We start from the raw sequence: 14,561 nt of genomic DNA, 5'->3' as shown, positions 1-14,561 counted from the left end.
CTTAGCATGGTCATTTTTGCCTATTAAGGATTTGTTAAGAGATCTAGGTAGGCATGATCATCTCTTTTTTTTTTTTTGGAACGGAGTCTCGCTCTGTCGCCCAGGCTGGAGTGCAGTGGTGCGATCTCGGCTCACTGCAAGCTCCGCCTCCCGGGTTCAAGCCATTCTCCTGCCTCAGCCTCCTGAGTAGGTAGCACTACAGGTGTCCACCACCACACCCGGCTAATTTTTTGTATTTTTAGTAGAGACGGGGTTTCACCATGTTAGCCAGGATGGTCTCGATGTCCTGACCTTGTGATCCACCCGCCTCGGCCTCCCAAAGTGCTGGGATTACAGGTGTGAGCCACTGCGCCCAGCCCACCATGATCACCTTTAGTGTAAAAATAAGTGGAAATAGAATTGAGGAGTAAAGTGTCTGCATGTCACCTTCATTCCTGGAACTGAAATATGGAGTCCTTATCAGGGATGAAGAACAATGTAATATTCACAAAGCAGATACAAAATAATGAGTTTTCAGTAAGCTGTACTTTTTTTTTTTTTCCTGTGAGACAGAGTCTCGCTCTGTCACCCAGGCTGGAGTGCAGTGGCACGATCTCGGCTCACTGCAACCTCCGCCTCCTGGGTTCAAGGGATTCTCCTGCCTCAGCCTGTTGAGTAGCTGGAATTATAGGCTCCCACCACCATGCCTGGCTAATTTTTGTATTTTAGTAGAGACGGCGTTTCACCAGTTGGCCAGGCTGGTGTCAAACTCCTGACCTCAGGTGATCCGCCTGCCTCAGCCTCCCAAAGTGCTGGGATTACAGGCATGAGCCACTGCCCATGGCCAGCTGTACTTTTGAAATAGCAAAATCTTTCTGCAAATCATGATGAGACGTCCTAAGAAGTCTCTTTTATTCTTCTCACTGTAACCTCAGTTCCCTTATAATTAAAAAATAAATAAATGAGCTAAAGTTGTGAGAATGTTTGACTCTGGGAGGTAATGTTTCTAATGTTTGCATTCTCTGTCTTCTCTTTCTCTGGCCTCGTCTCTTGTACATGTTTTTGTAGGTGCTGCAAATCTCTTCTCAACTTACCTGGCCAGGTGTCAACAGTATCTGTGCAGTATTCCTGACTCTTTGTGCCTGGAGCTTCTGGAAAACATCTTCTCATTGCTTCTCATCACCTCTGCTGATCTTCACCCAGAGCCTCATTTGCCTGAGGACTATGCTGAGGATGATGACATTGAGGGGAAGAGCCCCTCAGATTTGAGGTCCCCGTCAGAGAGCCCTCAGCACATAGCACATCCAGAAAGGAAGTCAGAGCGGGGTTCCCTGGGAGTCCCAAAGACCCTTGCTTATACAATGCCAAGCTGTGTGAAGGCAGAGCCAAAAGACAGTTACCCAGGGCCTCATAGGCACAGCTTTTTGGACTTAAAACACTTTACTAGTGGTATCAGTGGATTTCTGGCTGATGAATTTGCAATAGGGGCCTTCCTCAGGCTTCTCCAAGAACAACTGGATGAGATCAGTAGCCGCATTGCCCCTGAGAAGCCAAAGCAAGAAGGTCAGAGCTGCTCAGGAAGCAGAGATGGACTGCAGAGTCGCCTGCATCGACTTTCCAAGGTTGTCTCTGAAGCCCAGTGGAGATACAAAGTGGTAACAAGCAACCATCATTCAGGTGAGAGGAGGGTGGAACTGGTGGAACCAGAAGGTGGGGAGGGAGAAAGATCATGGGAATATGGGAGAGAGCTAGAAGTACATGGAAGTCACCCCGTAACTTAGGGCATATCATCACCATGGCAACCAGTGTAGACCACTGGGTTATGCTCCGTGTCTCAGAGCCCAGTGCAAACCTTCCCCCACCTGTTATGCCAAGAGGGGGCCAAATCAAAGTTGATCACTCTCCTGTGTGTCCTATTGGGTTTGCTCTTTCAGAGGAGCAACCTTCCCGAAGATACCAGCCTGCCACACGGCACCCCAGTGTCCGCCGGGGTCGTCGGACAAGAAGGAGCCAGGCAGGTAATCTGAAGAGCTCATTCCCATGCATTAGGCAAGTGGTGTAATGCTACTTGTCTAATACTCTTTAAGAAACAGCACATGGTCAAAGACAACAAAAGTGTTGTAAAATTATCGTATTCCCACTCCCTCAAGGTAACCCTTGTTAATAGTTTCCTGTGTATCCTTCCAGAAATTTTCCATGCAATATAAACTTGTATACCCTTTTATATATACACATGCATTATACTATATATTGAGAACTGCAGCTTGCTTTTTTCGTTTATATCCTATTATATATACAGATGTATTGTACTATAAATTGAGAACTTTTTTCACTTATCATTTTAAATAGTGCTTAGTATTCCATTGTCAAAAACACCCTGTTCATGTACATTTAAGTCTCCAGTTGTTTACTATTATAAACAGTGCTGTAGTAAACAACCTTATACATTTCTGTGCATACTTGTGTAAATATAGGATAAGCTCCTAGCAGCAGAATTACTAGATGTATGTGGATATAAAATATAGATAGATATTACCCAGTTGCCTTAAAAATAAGATAGACCTATATGTATTTCTTTTTTTCTGTAAGAGTTAATACTAAGTATTCATTGTATGCCAGATGCTGCTCTACATTCCTTATATTTGTAATTGTTCACTTATTTAATCCTCACAATACTATGAAGTAGGTCTTATTATTTTTCCCCTTTTATTTTTATTTCCTGTTTTGTTTTGTTTTGTTTTGTTTTGTTTTTTGAGATGGAGTCTCACTCCGTTGCCCAGGCTAGAGTGCAGTGGTGCGATCTCAGCTCAATGCAGCCTCCACCTCCTGGGTTCAAGCGATTCTTGTGCCTCAACCTCCTGAGTAACTGGGATTACAGGTGCGCGCTGCCACGGCCGGCTAATGTTTGTATTTTTAGTAGAGACAGGATTTTGCCATGTTGGCCAGGCTGATCTTGAACTCCTGACCTGAAGTGATCTGCCCGTCTAGGCCTCCCAAAGTGCTGGAATTACAGGCACGAGTCACTGGGCCCGGCCTCCCTTTTATTTTTAGTTGGCATGTAATAATTGTACATACTTAAGGGATACACAGTGATATTTCAATATGTTTATAAAATGTATAATGATCAAATTGGAGTAATATCTTATCTATCACCTCAAACATTTGTCATTTCTTTGTATTGTGAACATTCAAAATCCTTTCTTCGGCCGAGCATAGTGGCTCACACCTGTAATCCCAGCATTCTGGGAGGCTGAGGCAGATGGATCACTTGAGGCAAGGGGTTCAAGACCAGCCTGGCTAACATAGTGAAACCCTGTCTCTACTAAAAATATGAAAGTTAGCTGGGTGTGGTGGTGGGCGCCCAGCTCGGGAGGCTGAGGCATGAGAATCACTTAAACCTGGGAGGCAGAGGTTGCAGTGAGCTGAGATTGTGTCACGGCACTCCAGCCTGGGTGACAGAGTGAGACTCCATCTCAAAAAAAAAAATCTTTCTTCTAGCTTTTTGAGAATATATTATAGATTATAGTTAACCATATTCATCCTGCAGTGCTACAGAACAGCAGAACTGATCCCTCCTATCTAGCTCTGATTTTATATTCATTAATCACCCTCTCCCCATCCTTCTCTCCCTCCTATTATTTATAGTTCTGTAAGCTATATGTGGTTGCCTATTTGCACATACTCTCATCAGTCAGTAGTAGATTTTTTAAAACCTTCACCAGTATACTTAATATCATAATGATGTTTCATTGCTTTAGTAGTATTTTTTTAGTTTTGAGATTGAATATCTTTTCATATATTTATTGGCTGTTTATATTTTTCTGTAAACTGCCTAATGTCTAAGGTCCATTTTTCCTTAGGAATCTCTTTCATGTTGAATTGTAGAAAGCTCTTTATACATTAAGGAAAATATTTTCTCATCATGTGCTATTATTTTTTCTCTATTTTGCCTTTTGATTCCACTTATGGACTTTTCTTAGAGAAGTTAATACAGGCACATTATGCAGGAGTATTAAATTTTTAGAGAATCAAGTTTTCATTATGGCTTTTGGTGTTGATCTTTTAAAAATTAAAAGGAATTCATGAGGATTTCCCATGGGCTAAACAGTACTAGGTGTCTTGAGGGAGGTAAATGAGGCACAAGCTAGGCTTTTGACTTCAAACAATTTGTAATGTACCTGCTTAGACATTATACATGGAAAGTTTAAAGTGACCTGAGGCCCTGCTTGAAAACAGAAGAAATGTCTTAAAACAGGGTATCAGCATGACCTGCAGATGTAAGGGCAACAGATTTCATAAAGGAGTTGACTCTTGAACCAAGCTCCAGAGAATGAGTAGGCTCTAGCTAAGTGGCAACATGAAAGGTGAGCATACTGGGTGGGGTGGAGGATGCCATGAGATAAACCTTGAAGGTTGAGTTGCTAAGTCCCTTAAGCTGCTACATTAATTGGTTTAGGTCAGAAGGTAGAGTTTGCATCCACTTGACCCATTCAGTACAAGAATGCACAATCCATCATCTCTTTTCTACAGCTGTTCCTTCTAACGGGCTTCCAAACAGTGAACTGAGGGGCCTTCCTTGCATGAGGCTGAGACAGCCCCTCGAATGAGCACACTAAGAAATAGTGAGCCTCTGTTAGAAAGCTCTAGCACGTTAGGAAGCCTGGTGTTGAGAAGAGAAGAAGCTTTTTCTCTGAGACTTTGAATATCATGGTCCGTGGCCAGCCAGGTCTTAGACTTTGGTTCCCTACATTTTTTAAAAAATAGAGATAGGGTCTTGCTCTGTTGCCCAGGCTGAATTGCAGTGGCACAATCATAGCTCACTGTGACCTTGAACTCCTGGGCTCACACAATCCTTCCTGCCGCAGCCCCATGAGTAGCTGGGACTACAGATGCATGGCCCCTTGCCCAACTAATTTGTTTCTAATTTTTTGTGTAGACAGGGTCTTGCAGTGTTGCCCAGGCTGGTCTCAAACTCTGACCTCAAGCTATCCTGCTACAATGGCCTCCCAGGGTGCTGGGATTACAGGTGTAAGCCACCACACCTAGCCAGTCATCTGCCTTTTCAAGTGTGAGGATACCTTTTTCTATGTCAGGAAATATTGTGTCCCTACTACTTCCTGGTCATAACAGTTGTGCTTTTATTTTTTCAGAATACTGCCAGTGCTTACTGAGCAGGTGCTGATCACTGACCCCTAAAAATAACTTGAAAGTTCCTGGGGCTCTGAGACCCACAGGTTGGGAACCACTGGTATAGGCTACTGCCCAGGTGAACCCTGTTGTCATATTCAGCCCACCCTTTGCCTTTGGTCTGTAGGAGTTGTGTTTTGCTGTAGAAGGAGCAGCAGGTGTCATAGTTACTCATTGTCCTCTGTCTCTAACTACACAGATCTTGGCTGTCAAGCCAACTTCACACTTCCTACTCTGTAAGGAGCTGATGACTGACTTTCTGTCTTCTTCCCAATACCCGTAGATGGCCGAGACAGAGGTTCCAACCCATCCCTGGAAAGTACAAGTAGTGAGCCAAGCACAAGTACATCAGGTATGCAGATTTCCACCAGTTGCCAACTTTGAGCAGCTTTGCCCTGGTATAGAATTGCCACACACCATGGTGTAAAGCCGGGATTGAGCAGTCAAGGTTGTTATTCAAGGTTGGCAGATGGCCAGATTTTAGCTGGGAGAAGGGAAAGGACTGTTTCATTCTCAATTTAGTTATCCAGCAACAGGGAAAAATAGAGGTAAATACTCAAAGAAGGTAGTTGGCACTTAACATCTTGTATTCAAAGATGGTAGCCTAGGTTTGCCCTTCATTTGAGGAAAAATTAAGACCTATTTACAGACCTTTTACAGAAGGACTTTGAGGAGATAAAAGTTTGGTGGTAGGTGGCAGCAATATAGCATTTCCTCAATTCCTCTTGCTTCTCTGGCCCCACGCATTCTTGTGTCCCAACAGAGGGAAGTCTGAGTGCCGTGTCTGGGCGGAATGAGCTGGACAGCAGATTGCACCCCCATTCTCAAAGTTCACTCATCCCCATGATGTTCTCCCCACCTGAGTCACTGCTGGCATCCTGCATCCTTCGTGGAAACTTTGCAGAAGCCCATCAGGTAAGGGGAGCCTGGGCCATACCTTTTCAGCCCCTGAACAACTTAGCATCAGGTAAGGCTCAGAGCATGTGCAACCAGAGCCACCTGGGAGCACTCAGGGGTCCACATCAAGCAGAAGCAGCAGAAGCAGGAGGGGGTTTCCATGTGCCCAGGCCCAGTCTTCAGCAGGGCGGATTGAAAGATACTGAATTGTCTGTGGTTCTTAACATAGCAGTGTTTTAAAAAGGTAAAAGAAAATATTCAGCCACATTCCCACCACTTAAAAACATGGAAATTTTTGTTTCTCTCCTTGACTCCTTCTCTGAACATATACATGGGTTTTTGTTTGTTTGTTTGTTTGAGATGGAGTCTTGCTCTGTTGCCCAGTCTAGAGTACAGTGCCACAATTTCTGCTCACTGCAAACTGCACCTCCCAGGTTCAAACGATTCTCCTGCCTAAGCCTCCCAAGCATCTGGGATTACAGGTGCCCACCACACCAGGCTAATTTTTATATTTTTTGTAGAGACAGGGTTTTGCCATGTTGGCCAGGCTGGTCTTGACCTCCTGACCTCAAGTGATCTACCTGCCTCAGCCTCCCAAACTACTGGGATTACAGGCATGAGCCACCGCACCCAGCCCATGTTTTTATCTAGTTTAAAATTTTAATACAATTTCCTTTTCTTGACTTTTTTTTTTTTTATTTTTGACACACAGATTTGCTCTTGTCACCCAGGCTGCTGGAGTGCAGTGGCGCGATCTCAGCTCACTGCAACCTCTACCTCCCATGTTCAACCGATTCTCCTGCCTCAGCCTCCCAAGTAGTTAGGATTACAGGCATGCACCACCATGTCTGGCTAATTTTTGTATTTTTAGTAGAGATAAGGTTTTGCAATGTTGGTCAGGCTGGTCTCAAACTCCTGACCTCAGGAGATCCACCCACCTTGGCATCCCAAAATGCTGGGATTACAGGCATAAGCCATTATGCCCAGTCTCAATAATAAATAGAATGCCAGTTCAATATACAAGAAGTATGGAGAGCTGGCAGACTAGAATATTTGTATTGTAGAGAGAAAATAGCACTGGAATGGTAATCAGAAAGACTCTCAACCTCTCTGAGCTTTGGTTTCCTCATTTGAAAACTGGAGTTAAATGTAACACCTGGTTTTTCTACCTCATAGGAATGTTAAGAGGATTACGTTCTAGCTGTGAGGAATATGAAATCCTCTACTGTTGATTAAACTTAATAGCATAAAACAGGACTCTTCTAATGTTTAAAACCCTCTTGGCATATTAATGATACTTTTACTGGTAGTAAAGTATTTGGTAGTTTATCTACTTAGCATGTAGGTCAGAATTGTTCTTTCATGTGAGTTCAGTTGTTGAGGAATAAATCTAGGGAACTGTAGGTGATAGGACAATTTTTACTTAACCTTCTCTGATCATTTTAGATCTTACACTTTAATGATAATTATGATCCTTGGAGGAGGATAGGACCCTCCCCAGCCCCAGCTTTTCTTTTTTTTTTTTTTTTTTTTGAGGCAGAGACTCACTCTCTCACCCAGGCTGGAGTGCAGTGGCTCAATCTTGACTCACTGCAATCTTTGCCTCCTGGGATCAAGCGATTCTCCTGCCTCAGCCTCCTGAGTAGCTGGGACTACAGGTGCACACCACCACTCCTGGCTAATATTTACATTTTTAGTAGAGACAGGGTTTCACCACGTTGGCCAGGCTGGTTTCAAACTCCTGACCTCAAATTATCTGCCCTCCTTGGCCTCATGAAGTGCTGGGATTACAGGCACAAGCCACCATGCCAGCCAGCCCCTCCCCAGCCTTTCTAATGCTCAAATCCAGAGGAATTAACTAGGAGTCCCATGATATTTTACCCCTAAATGTCCTCCACTTCTCCTCCTTTTCTTGAGCCATGGTCTTTTTTTTTTTTTCAGTAAAACTTTTATTTTTTGACCTGGATACAGACAGAACTAGTTGTACATATAAGAAAATACCAGAAAGTATTAACAAGAAAATAAAATTACTTTTAACCCTATAGTATGGAACAACCAATATTAAAAATTTACTTTTTTGGCCAATATTTCTCCAAAATATGTATGACTTTTATATAGCTGAGATTATTTCCAATCTAAAACTTTATATCATGCATTTTTACATTTTAATATTAGCGTTTGTCTTTTAACCTTGATTTTAGTGACCTTACAATAGTCTGATCAAGTAGCTGCATTTAACCCTGTTGCTCAAGATTTAGATTATTTTTAACCTTGTAATAGTTGTAATATATAGTGCCAAGGTGATTACGTTTAGGCATTAAGCCTTTTGAATTATTTTTTTAAGAAAGTTCCTCGGCCGGGCGCGGTGGCTCAAGCCTGTAATCCCAGCACTTTGGGAGGCCGAGACGGGAGGATCACGAGGTCAGGAGATCGAGACCATCTTGGCTAACACGATGAAACCCCGTCTCTACTAAAAAAAATACAAAAAACTAGCCGGGCGAGGTGGCGGGCGCCTATAGTCCCAGCTACTCGGGAGGCTGAGGCAGGAGAATGGCGTAAACCCGGGACGTGGAGCTTGCAGTGAGCTGAGATTCGGCCATTGCACTCCAGCCTGGGCGACAGAGCAAGACTTCGTCTCAAAAAAAAAAAAAAAAAGAAAGTTCCACATAAAAACTGCTGAGTCAAAAGATGTAAACATTTTTAAAGCTTTATGGATTGCCAAACTGCTTTTCAAAAAAATTGTGATACTTAATGTTACACTACCTCCTGAGGATTTATTTTTGCACTCTGTTATTGTGATAGATGCAAAATGGTATTATTCCTTAAATTCCTAGATTACTGACAAGGGAAAAAATATTTCCCCATTTATATATTAGTCATATATATTTCCTCTGAAATTGTCCACATCTTTTGCCTATTTTCTACTGAGGCTTTGGTGGTTTTCTTACTTTTATGAATTATTTTTTATGGTTGAACTGCTCTTCTAACATTCAGTGCCCTTCTGACCCTACAAAGCACAAAGACATCTTAGGGCCACAGTCTAATTGTTGGCAAGATCTCCTATCTGTGGACATTCCCTAAATCAGTGAGACCACACTCTCCCTCTCCCATGACAGGTGCTGTTCACGTTCAACCTGAAGTCCTCGCCCAGTTCAGGAGAACTGATGTTCATGGAGCGCTACCAGGAAGTGATCCAAGAACTGGCCCAAGTAGAGCACAAGATTGAAAACCAGAACTCAGATGGGGGTAGCAACACCATTCGGAGAACTGGCAGTGGCCGCTCAACTCTACAGGCCATTGGCAGTGCTGCAGCAGCAGGTCAGGCTTCCCTGCTAACAACATAAGTGGTGAGGTGGCTGGGAGAGGGGGTAAAAGGGGAGAAACCACCAAAATCCTACGCTCCTCATGAGGGTGAGCAGAAATTCAATACAGGACACCTGCCTTGAAAAACAGCAAAGCTGGTACATCCAGTTTTCCAGCTGTGCCCATCCTCCTTGCCCAGGCTGTTCACATACCACCACTCGACCTTCTGCATTAAGCTTATCCTGTGTGATTTCAACAAAGACTGTGAATGCTATTTTTAACATGTGTTTTGATGGCCACTGTCTCTGGCTTCAGGAAATGGTTAGGAGTTTATTTCCTTCCCATGTAATTACTCAGGGATAAAGCATATTGTTTTACTGTTCTATTAAGTGAAGTTGAATATTAAAACGTAGGGCTGCCAGGCGCGGTGGCTCACGCCTGTAATCCCAGCACTATGGGAGGCCGAGGCGGGTGGATCACGAGGTCAGGAGATCGAGACCACTGTGAAACCCCGTCCCTACTAAAAAATACAAAAAGAAAATTAGCCAGGCGTGGTGGCGGGCGCCTGTAGTCCCAGCTACTCAGGAGGCTGAGGCAGGAAAATGGCGTGACCCAGGAGGTGGAGCTTGTAGTGAGCCGAGATTGCGCCACTGCACTCCAACCTGGGCAACAGAGCGAGACTCCATCTTAAAAAAAAAAAAAATTTAGGCCCTAGAATTCACAGATCTCAATTTCCCAACCTTGGATGCACTGCAAGAGAGCCAATCTTTTCATTATTTCTTGAAGTTGGACTCTTGTTCCACATTTTCACAACTCTTACTGACCTAGGCTCTACATACCATGGTACCATCACATATTGCTCCCTACATATTATCCCAGAAATTTTCTATGCCTATTCACAAGAATATACACACATCATTTCTGTTTTTAATATAAGTAGTCTCTTAGGACAATACTACAGTCTACCTTGCTTTTTAGCAATGTGTTCTAGAGATCTTTTCTGATTAGCACACACAGGTCTATGTCATTCTTTCTGAACTTACTTTGAGACCCCATTTGGAAGAAGCCCTCCCTCATCTGGACCACTCTGAGTTTCTCTTGGTCTTCCTTTCATGCCACTGTTTTGAAGCTATAAGAGCGGGCCATAATGATAGTGCTAATATACATAGAAGATACTCTGTGCACATGAACCTCAAACAATTTTAAAGTAACTACTTTACCTAATAAAAGTTGTAGTGAGAATCCTTTTCACCCCTTGCTTTTTATTCCACTGCTGGGTGGCCAGGAATGGTGTTTTACTCTATCTCTGACGTGACCGACAAGCTGCTCAGCACCTCTGGAGACCCCATCCCCACGCTCCAGGAGGACTTTTGGATAAGCACGACTCTAGTGGAGCCCACTGCTCCCCTGAGAGAGGTTCTGGAAGACCTCAGCCCCCCTGCCATGGCTACATTTGACCTAGCTTGCTCTCAGTGCCAGCTCTGGAAAACCTGCAAGCAGCTTTTGGAGACGGCTGAACGGCGTTTGAATAGTAGCCTTGAAAGGCGGGGTGAGTGTGCTGTGTTAGCTGTATCCCTTCATTCTTAAATGAGATGCGTTTCTGAGAGTCTTGATAAATTGTCCAGGAAGAAAGCAGTTATTGGAGGAGGCAGATGGTGAATGGATTATGAAATTTTGTCACATACAATCTGATGGCATAAATACAGTCTGTTGAGAGACAAAATAGACATAGCAATTTGGGGAAATTCTTTATTGAATTATAGGTGAATTCAAAGGAGAAATATACATTTTAAAATGGTGTCAATGGAATTTGAGCCTTAAGACTGCATGCCCTCTCCTTGGTGAACTTCACTTAACCTGAAACCTGAGACCATCTTGAATTTGTAATCCAGGTGTAAGGGAAAACTGAATGAGTCACAGTTGGAGGGAAATCATACCTTGAGGTCAATAATAGTGCAGAATATGCATACGGAATTCTTAGAGAAATCAGGTATGTGAAGGTAGAATTAGGCAACGTTCTACTCCCCATACCTGTCCTTGCTACTTGCACCAAACACTGGAAGGACTGAGTAGTGGAGGAGAAAGGAACCTGTTCTGCCTCAGTAATATAGAGGGAGAAGTAGTGAATAGGTTATGATATGAGTAGCCCCTTGTGTCTGGGGTCCCCAAGCCCACCCCCAGGTTCGGTGATTCTCTAGAAGAACTCTCAAGAATCAGCCTATCATCATAGAGCAAAGATTTATTTCAGCAAATGGATACAAAGAAAAATCAGCAAAGTAAAAAGGCTCATAGGATAAAATCTGGAGGAAACGAGGTGCAAGCTTCCGAGAGTCCTCTGCCTGTGGAGTCACCCAGGGCATGCCTATGCCTATTTCTCCAGCAATGAGTTGTACCAGCAGTTGCAAGGTGTTGTATATAGGGAAGCTCATTAGAGACTCAAGGCCTGAGGTTTGTTTTTGTTGTTGTTGTTTATTTTTTTATTGTTATTGTTGTTGTTTTTTGAGATGGAATCTCGCTCTGTCCCCCAGGCTGCAGTGCAGTGGCTCAATCTTGGTTCACTGCTTACTGCAACTTCCACCTCCTGGGTTCAAGCGATTCTCCTGCCTCAGCCTCCCGAGTAGTTGGGATTACGGGCACGTGCTACCACACCCGGCTAATTTTTGTGTATTTAGTAGAGACAGGGTTTCACCATGTTGGTCAGGCTGGTCTCAAACTCCTGACCTCGTGATCCACCTGCCTCAGCCTCCTAAAGTGCTGGGATTACAGGCGTGAGCCACTGCACCCAGCCACCCAAGGTTTTTTTTTTTTGAGGACTGGTGACAAAAACACCCTCTGCGTAGCATGTAGCAAATTCCAGGTTCCCAAAAGGCAAGCAGGTGTTCAGCATAAACCACATTGTACAAAGAGTTTAGGGCCAGTGAGCCACTGTCACTGTTTAAGGAAAGTTTTATATCAGCATAGGAAACTTCTTACCAGTCAAGTCCACAGTGCCAGCCAAGGGCCAGCCTTGCAAGCAGATGTTCTAAGGATAGCAGTGTCAAGCCTGCTGTTTAACTCTTTTCTCTACACCCCTCCAAATCACCTCTGAGCTGTTGGTTAAAATGTCCTTTAATGTTTACATTACCTTCAAAGAAAGTACACAGTGGCTTATACAATGCTGTTTTTGTCCAGTGATCTGCCCTTCCCCTCATCTAATACTTATATCCTGAAATAAAATATTATTCAAGCTCATAATCACTGAAACAGTTCAGGTCAATCAATAAGGAATTTTTTTTTATTTTTTGTGGGTGCATAGTCTGTGTATATATTTATGGAGTATATGAGATTTTTTGGTACAGGCACACAATGCTTAACAATCACATCATGGAAAATTGAGTATCCATCCCCTCAAGCATTTAGCCTTTGTGTTACAAACAAGCTAGTTAGACTCTTTTAGTCATTTTTAAATGTGCAATTGAATTATTATTCACTATAGCCCCCATGTTGTGCTATTAAATACTAGGTCTTATTCATTGTTTCTAACTTTTTTTTTTTTTTTTTTTGAGACAGAGTCTCACTCTGCCACCCAGGCTGGAGTGCAGTGGCACCATCTCGGCTCACTGCAGCCTCTGCCTCCTGGGTTCGGGTGATTCTCCTGTCTCAGCCCTCCACCTTGCCCTCCAGTAACTAGAACAACAGGGTGGGCCACCATGCCCATCTAATTTTTGTATCTTTAGTAGAGAAGGGGTTTCACCATCCACCCACCTCGGCCTCCCAAAGTGCTGGGATTACAGGTGTGAGCCACCACACCCAGCCTCTAACTGTTTTTTATACTCATTAACCATCTCCATCTTCCCCCACCCATTACTACCTTCCCAGCCTCTGGTAACCATCCTTCTATTCTCTAGCTCCATGAATTCAGTTATTTTTATTTTTAGATCCCACACATAAGTGAGAACATGTGGTGTTTGTCCTTCTGTGCCTGGCTTATTTCACTGAACACAATGATCTTCAGTTCTATCCATGTTGTTGCTAATGACAAGATCTGATTCTTTTCTATGGCTGAATAGTACTCCATTGTGTAAATGTATCACATTTTCTTTATCCATTCATCTGCTGATGGACACTGAGGTTGCTTCAAACTCTTGGCTATTGTGAACAGTGCTGCAAGAAACATGGGAGTGCAAATATCTCTTCAATATACTGATTTAGGAATTAATTTAGTGACTACTGTGTTTCCAGATTATCCTGAGCATATGGGAGTATAGGAGAGATGTAAGGAATAATCTGTGTCCATTAAGTTGTTTATAGTGTGGTTGGAGTGTGAAGATACCACTTAAAGCAATTAAAGAAGACATGTGATCCCCACTCAAATTCACAGCTGAGGGCAGTACCAAGGCAAATCCATTTGGCTTGGGACAGCAATTCCGTAGGAGTGCCAGAGATTCTGAATCTTCTGATGTTGTTGACAGCTGAGGCATCTTGCCAGCAGCAGTCCTAGAATCTCAGGCATGAAGTAAGCCAAGTATACTGTTTGTCACCCAAAATAGCACAGCATATATTTCCTCCTTAATATTGGAGAGGATAAAATTTCACAGGTAAATATAGGACTGAGTGCCAATCTCTGAAAACATTTCTTTTTTTTTGGCATTCCCTCTTCCTTCATCTATTTCCAGGTCGACGGATAGACCACGTACTCCTAAATGCTGATGGCATTCGAGGTTTTCCAGTTGTTCTTCAGCAAATCAGTAAGATTCTCAATTATCTGCTTATGTCAGCCAGTCAAACCAAATCAGGTGAGTTGCTTTTTTCTCTTTTCTTCTTCTGGACCTGGAACATTAGGTCAGCAGCAGACTTTACTTTTTCTTTCTCATTTGCTTTCCATAGAGAGTGTGGAAGAAAAGGGAGGAGGCCCTCCACGGTGCAGCATCACTGAACTGCTTCAGATGTGCTGGCCCAGCCTAACCGAGGACTGTGTTGCCAGCCACACCACCCTCTCCCAGCAGCAAGATCAGGTCCTTCAGTCACTGAGAGAGGCACTAGAGCTGCCAGGTATAAGGCTGTCTGCTTGGGAACAAATAAAAGCCGAACTGGGGAAAGGAAACAGCTGAGAGTAATGAAGCACTTTGGAGCAGAGGCTTGGACTCCAGAGCTGGGCTCTACCATTCCTTTAGTTAGCCAGGGCATGTCTCAATGTCTCATAACTTAACTTCACC

General features: G+C 43.4%; 1 protein-coding gene across 8 annotated transcripts in view; it reads left to right on the top strand.

Moving 5' to 3' along the window:
* The window catches only part of ZFYVE26 (zinc finger FYVE-type containing 26), a 67,917-nt gene that overhangs the window by 16,025 nt on the left and 37,331 nt on the right, over positions 1–14,561 (top strand). For 5 of the 8 annotated variants that reach the window (XM_077941190.1, XM_077941189.1, XM_001107907.5 and 2 more), the window contains 8 exons: positions 1,048–1,656; positions 1,914–1,997; positions 5,450–5,518; positions 5,930–6,081; positions 9,180–9,381; positions 10,652–10,915; positions 14,022–14,141; positions 14,233–14,397. In XM_077941190.1, coding sequence (XP_077797316.1) covers positions 1,048–1,656; positions 1,914–1,997; positions 5,450–5,518; positions 5,930–6,081; positions 9,180–9,381; positions 10,652–10,915; positions 14,022–14,141; positions 14,233–14,397 — 1,665 coding nt within the window. The remainder of the gene's footprint in view (positions 1–1,047; positions 1,657–1,913; positions 1,998–5,449; positions 5,519–5,929; positions 6,082–9,179; positions 9,382–10,651; positions 10,916–14,021; positions 14,142–14,232; positions 14,398–14,561) is intronic. The other 3 variants (XM_077941191.1, XM_077941188.1, XM_015143964.3) reach the window with 1 other exon arrangement.

The sequence above is a fragment of the Macaca mulatta genome, chromosome 7 (assembly GCF_049350105.2).
Source record: "Macaca mulatta isolate MMU2019108-1 chromosome 7, T2T-MMU8v2.0, whole genome shotgun sequence".
NCBI classification, from domain to species: Eukaryota; Metazoa; Chordata; class Mammalia; order Primates; family Cercopithecidae; genus Macaca; species Macaca mulatta.
This window is presented reverse-complemented; position numbering and strand designations above follow the sequence as displayed.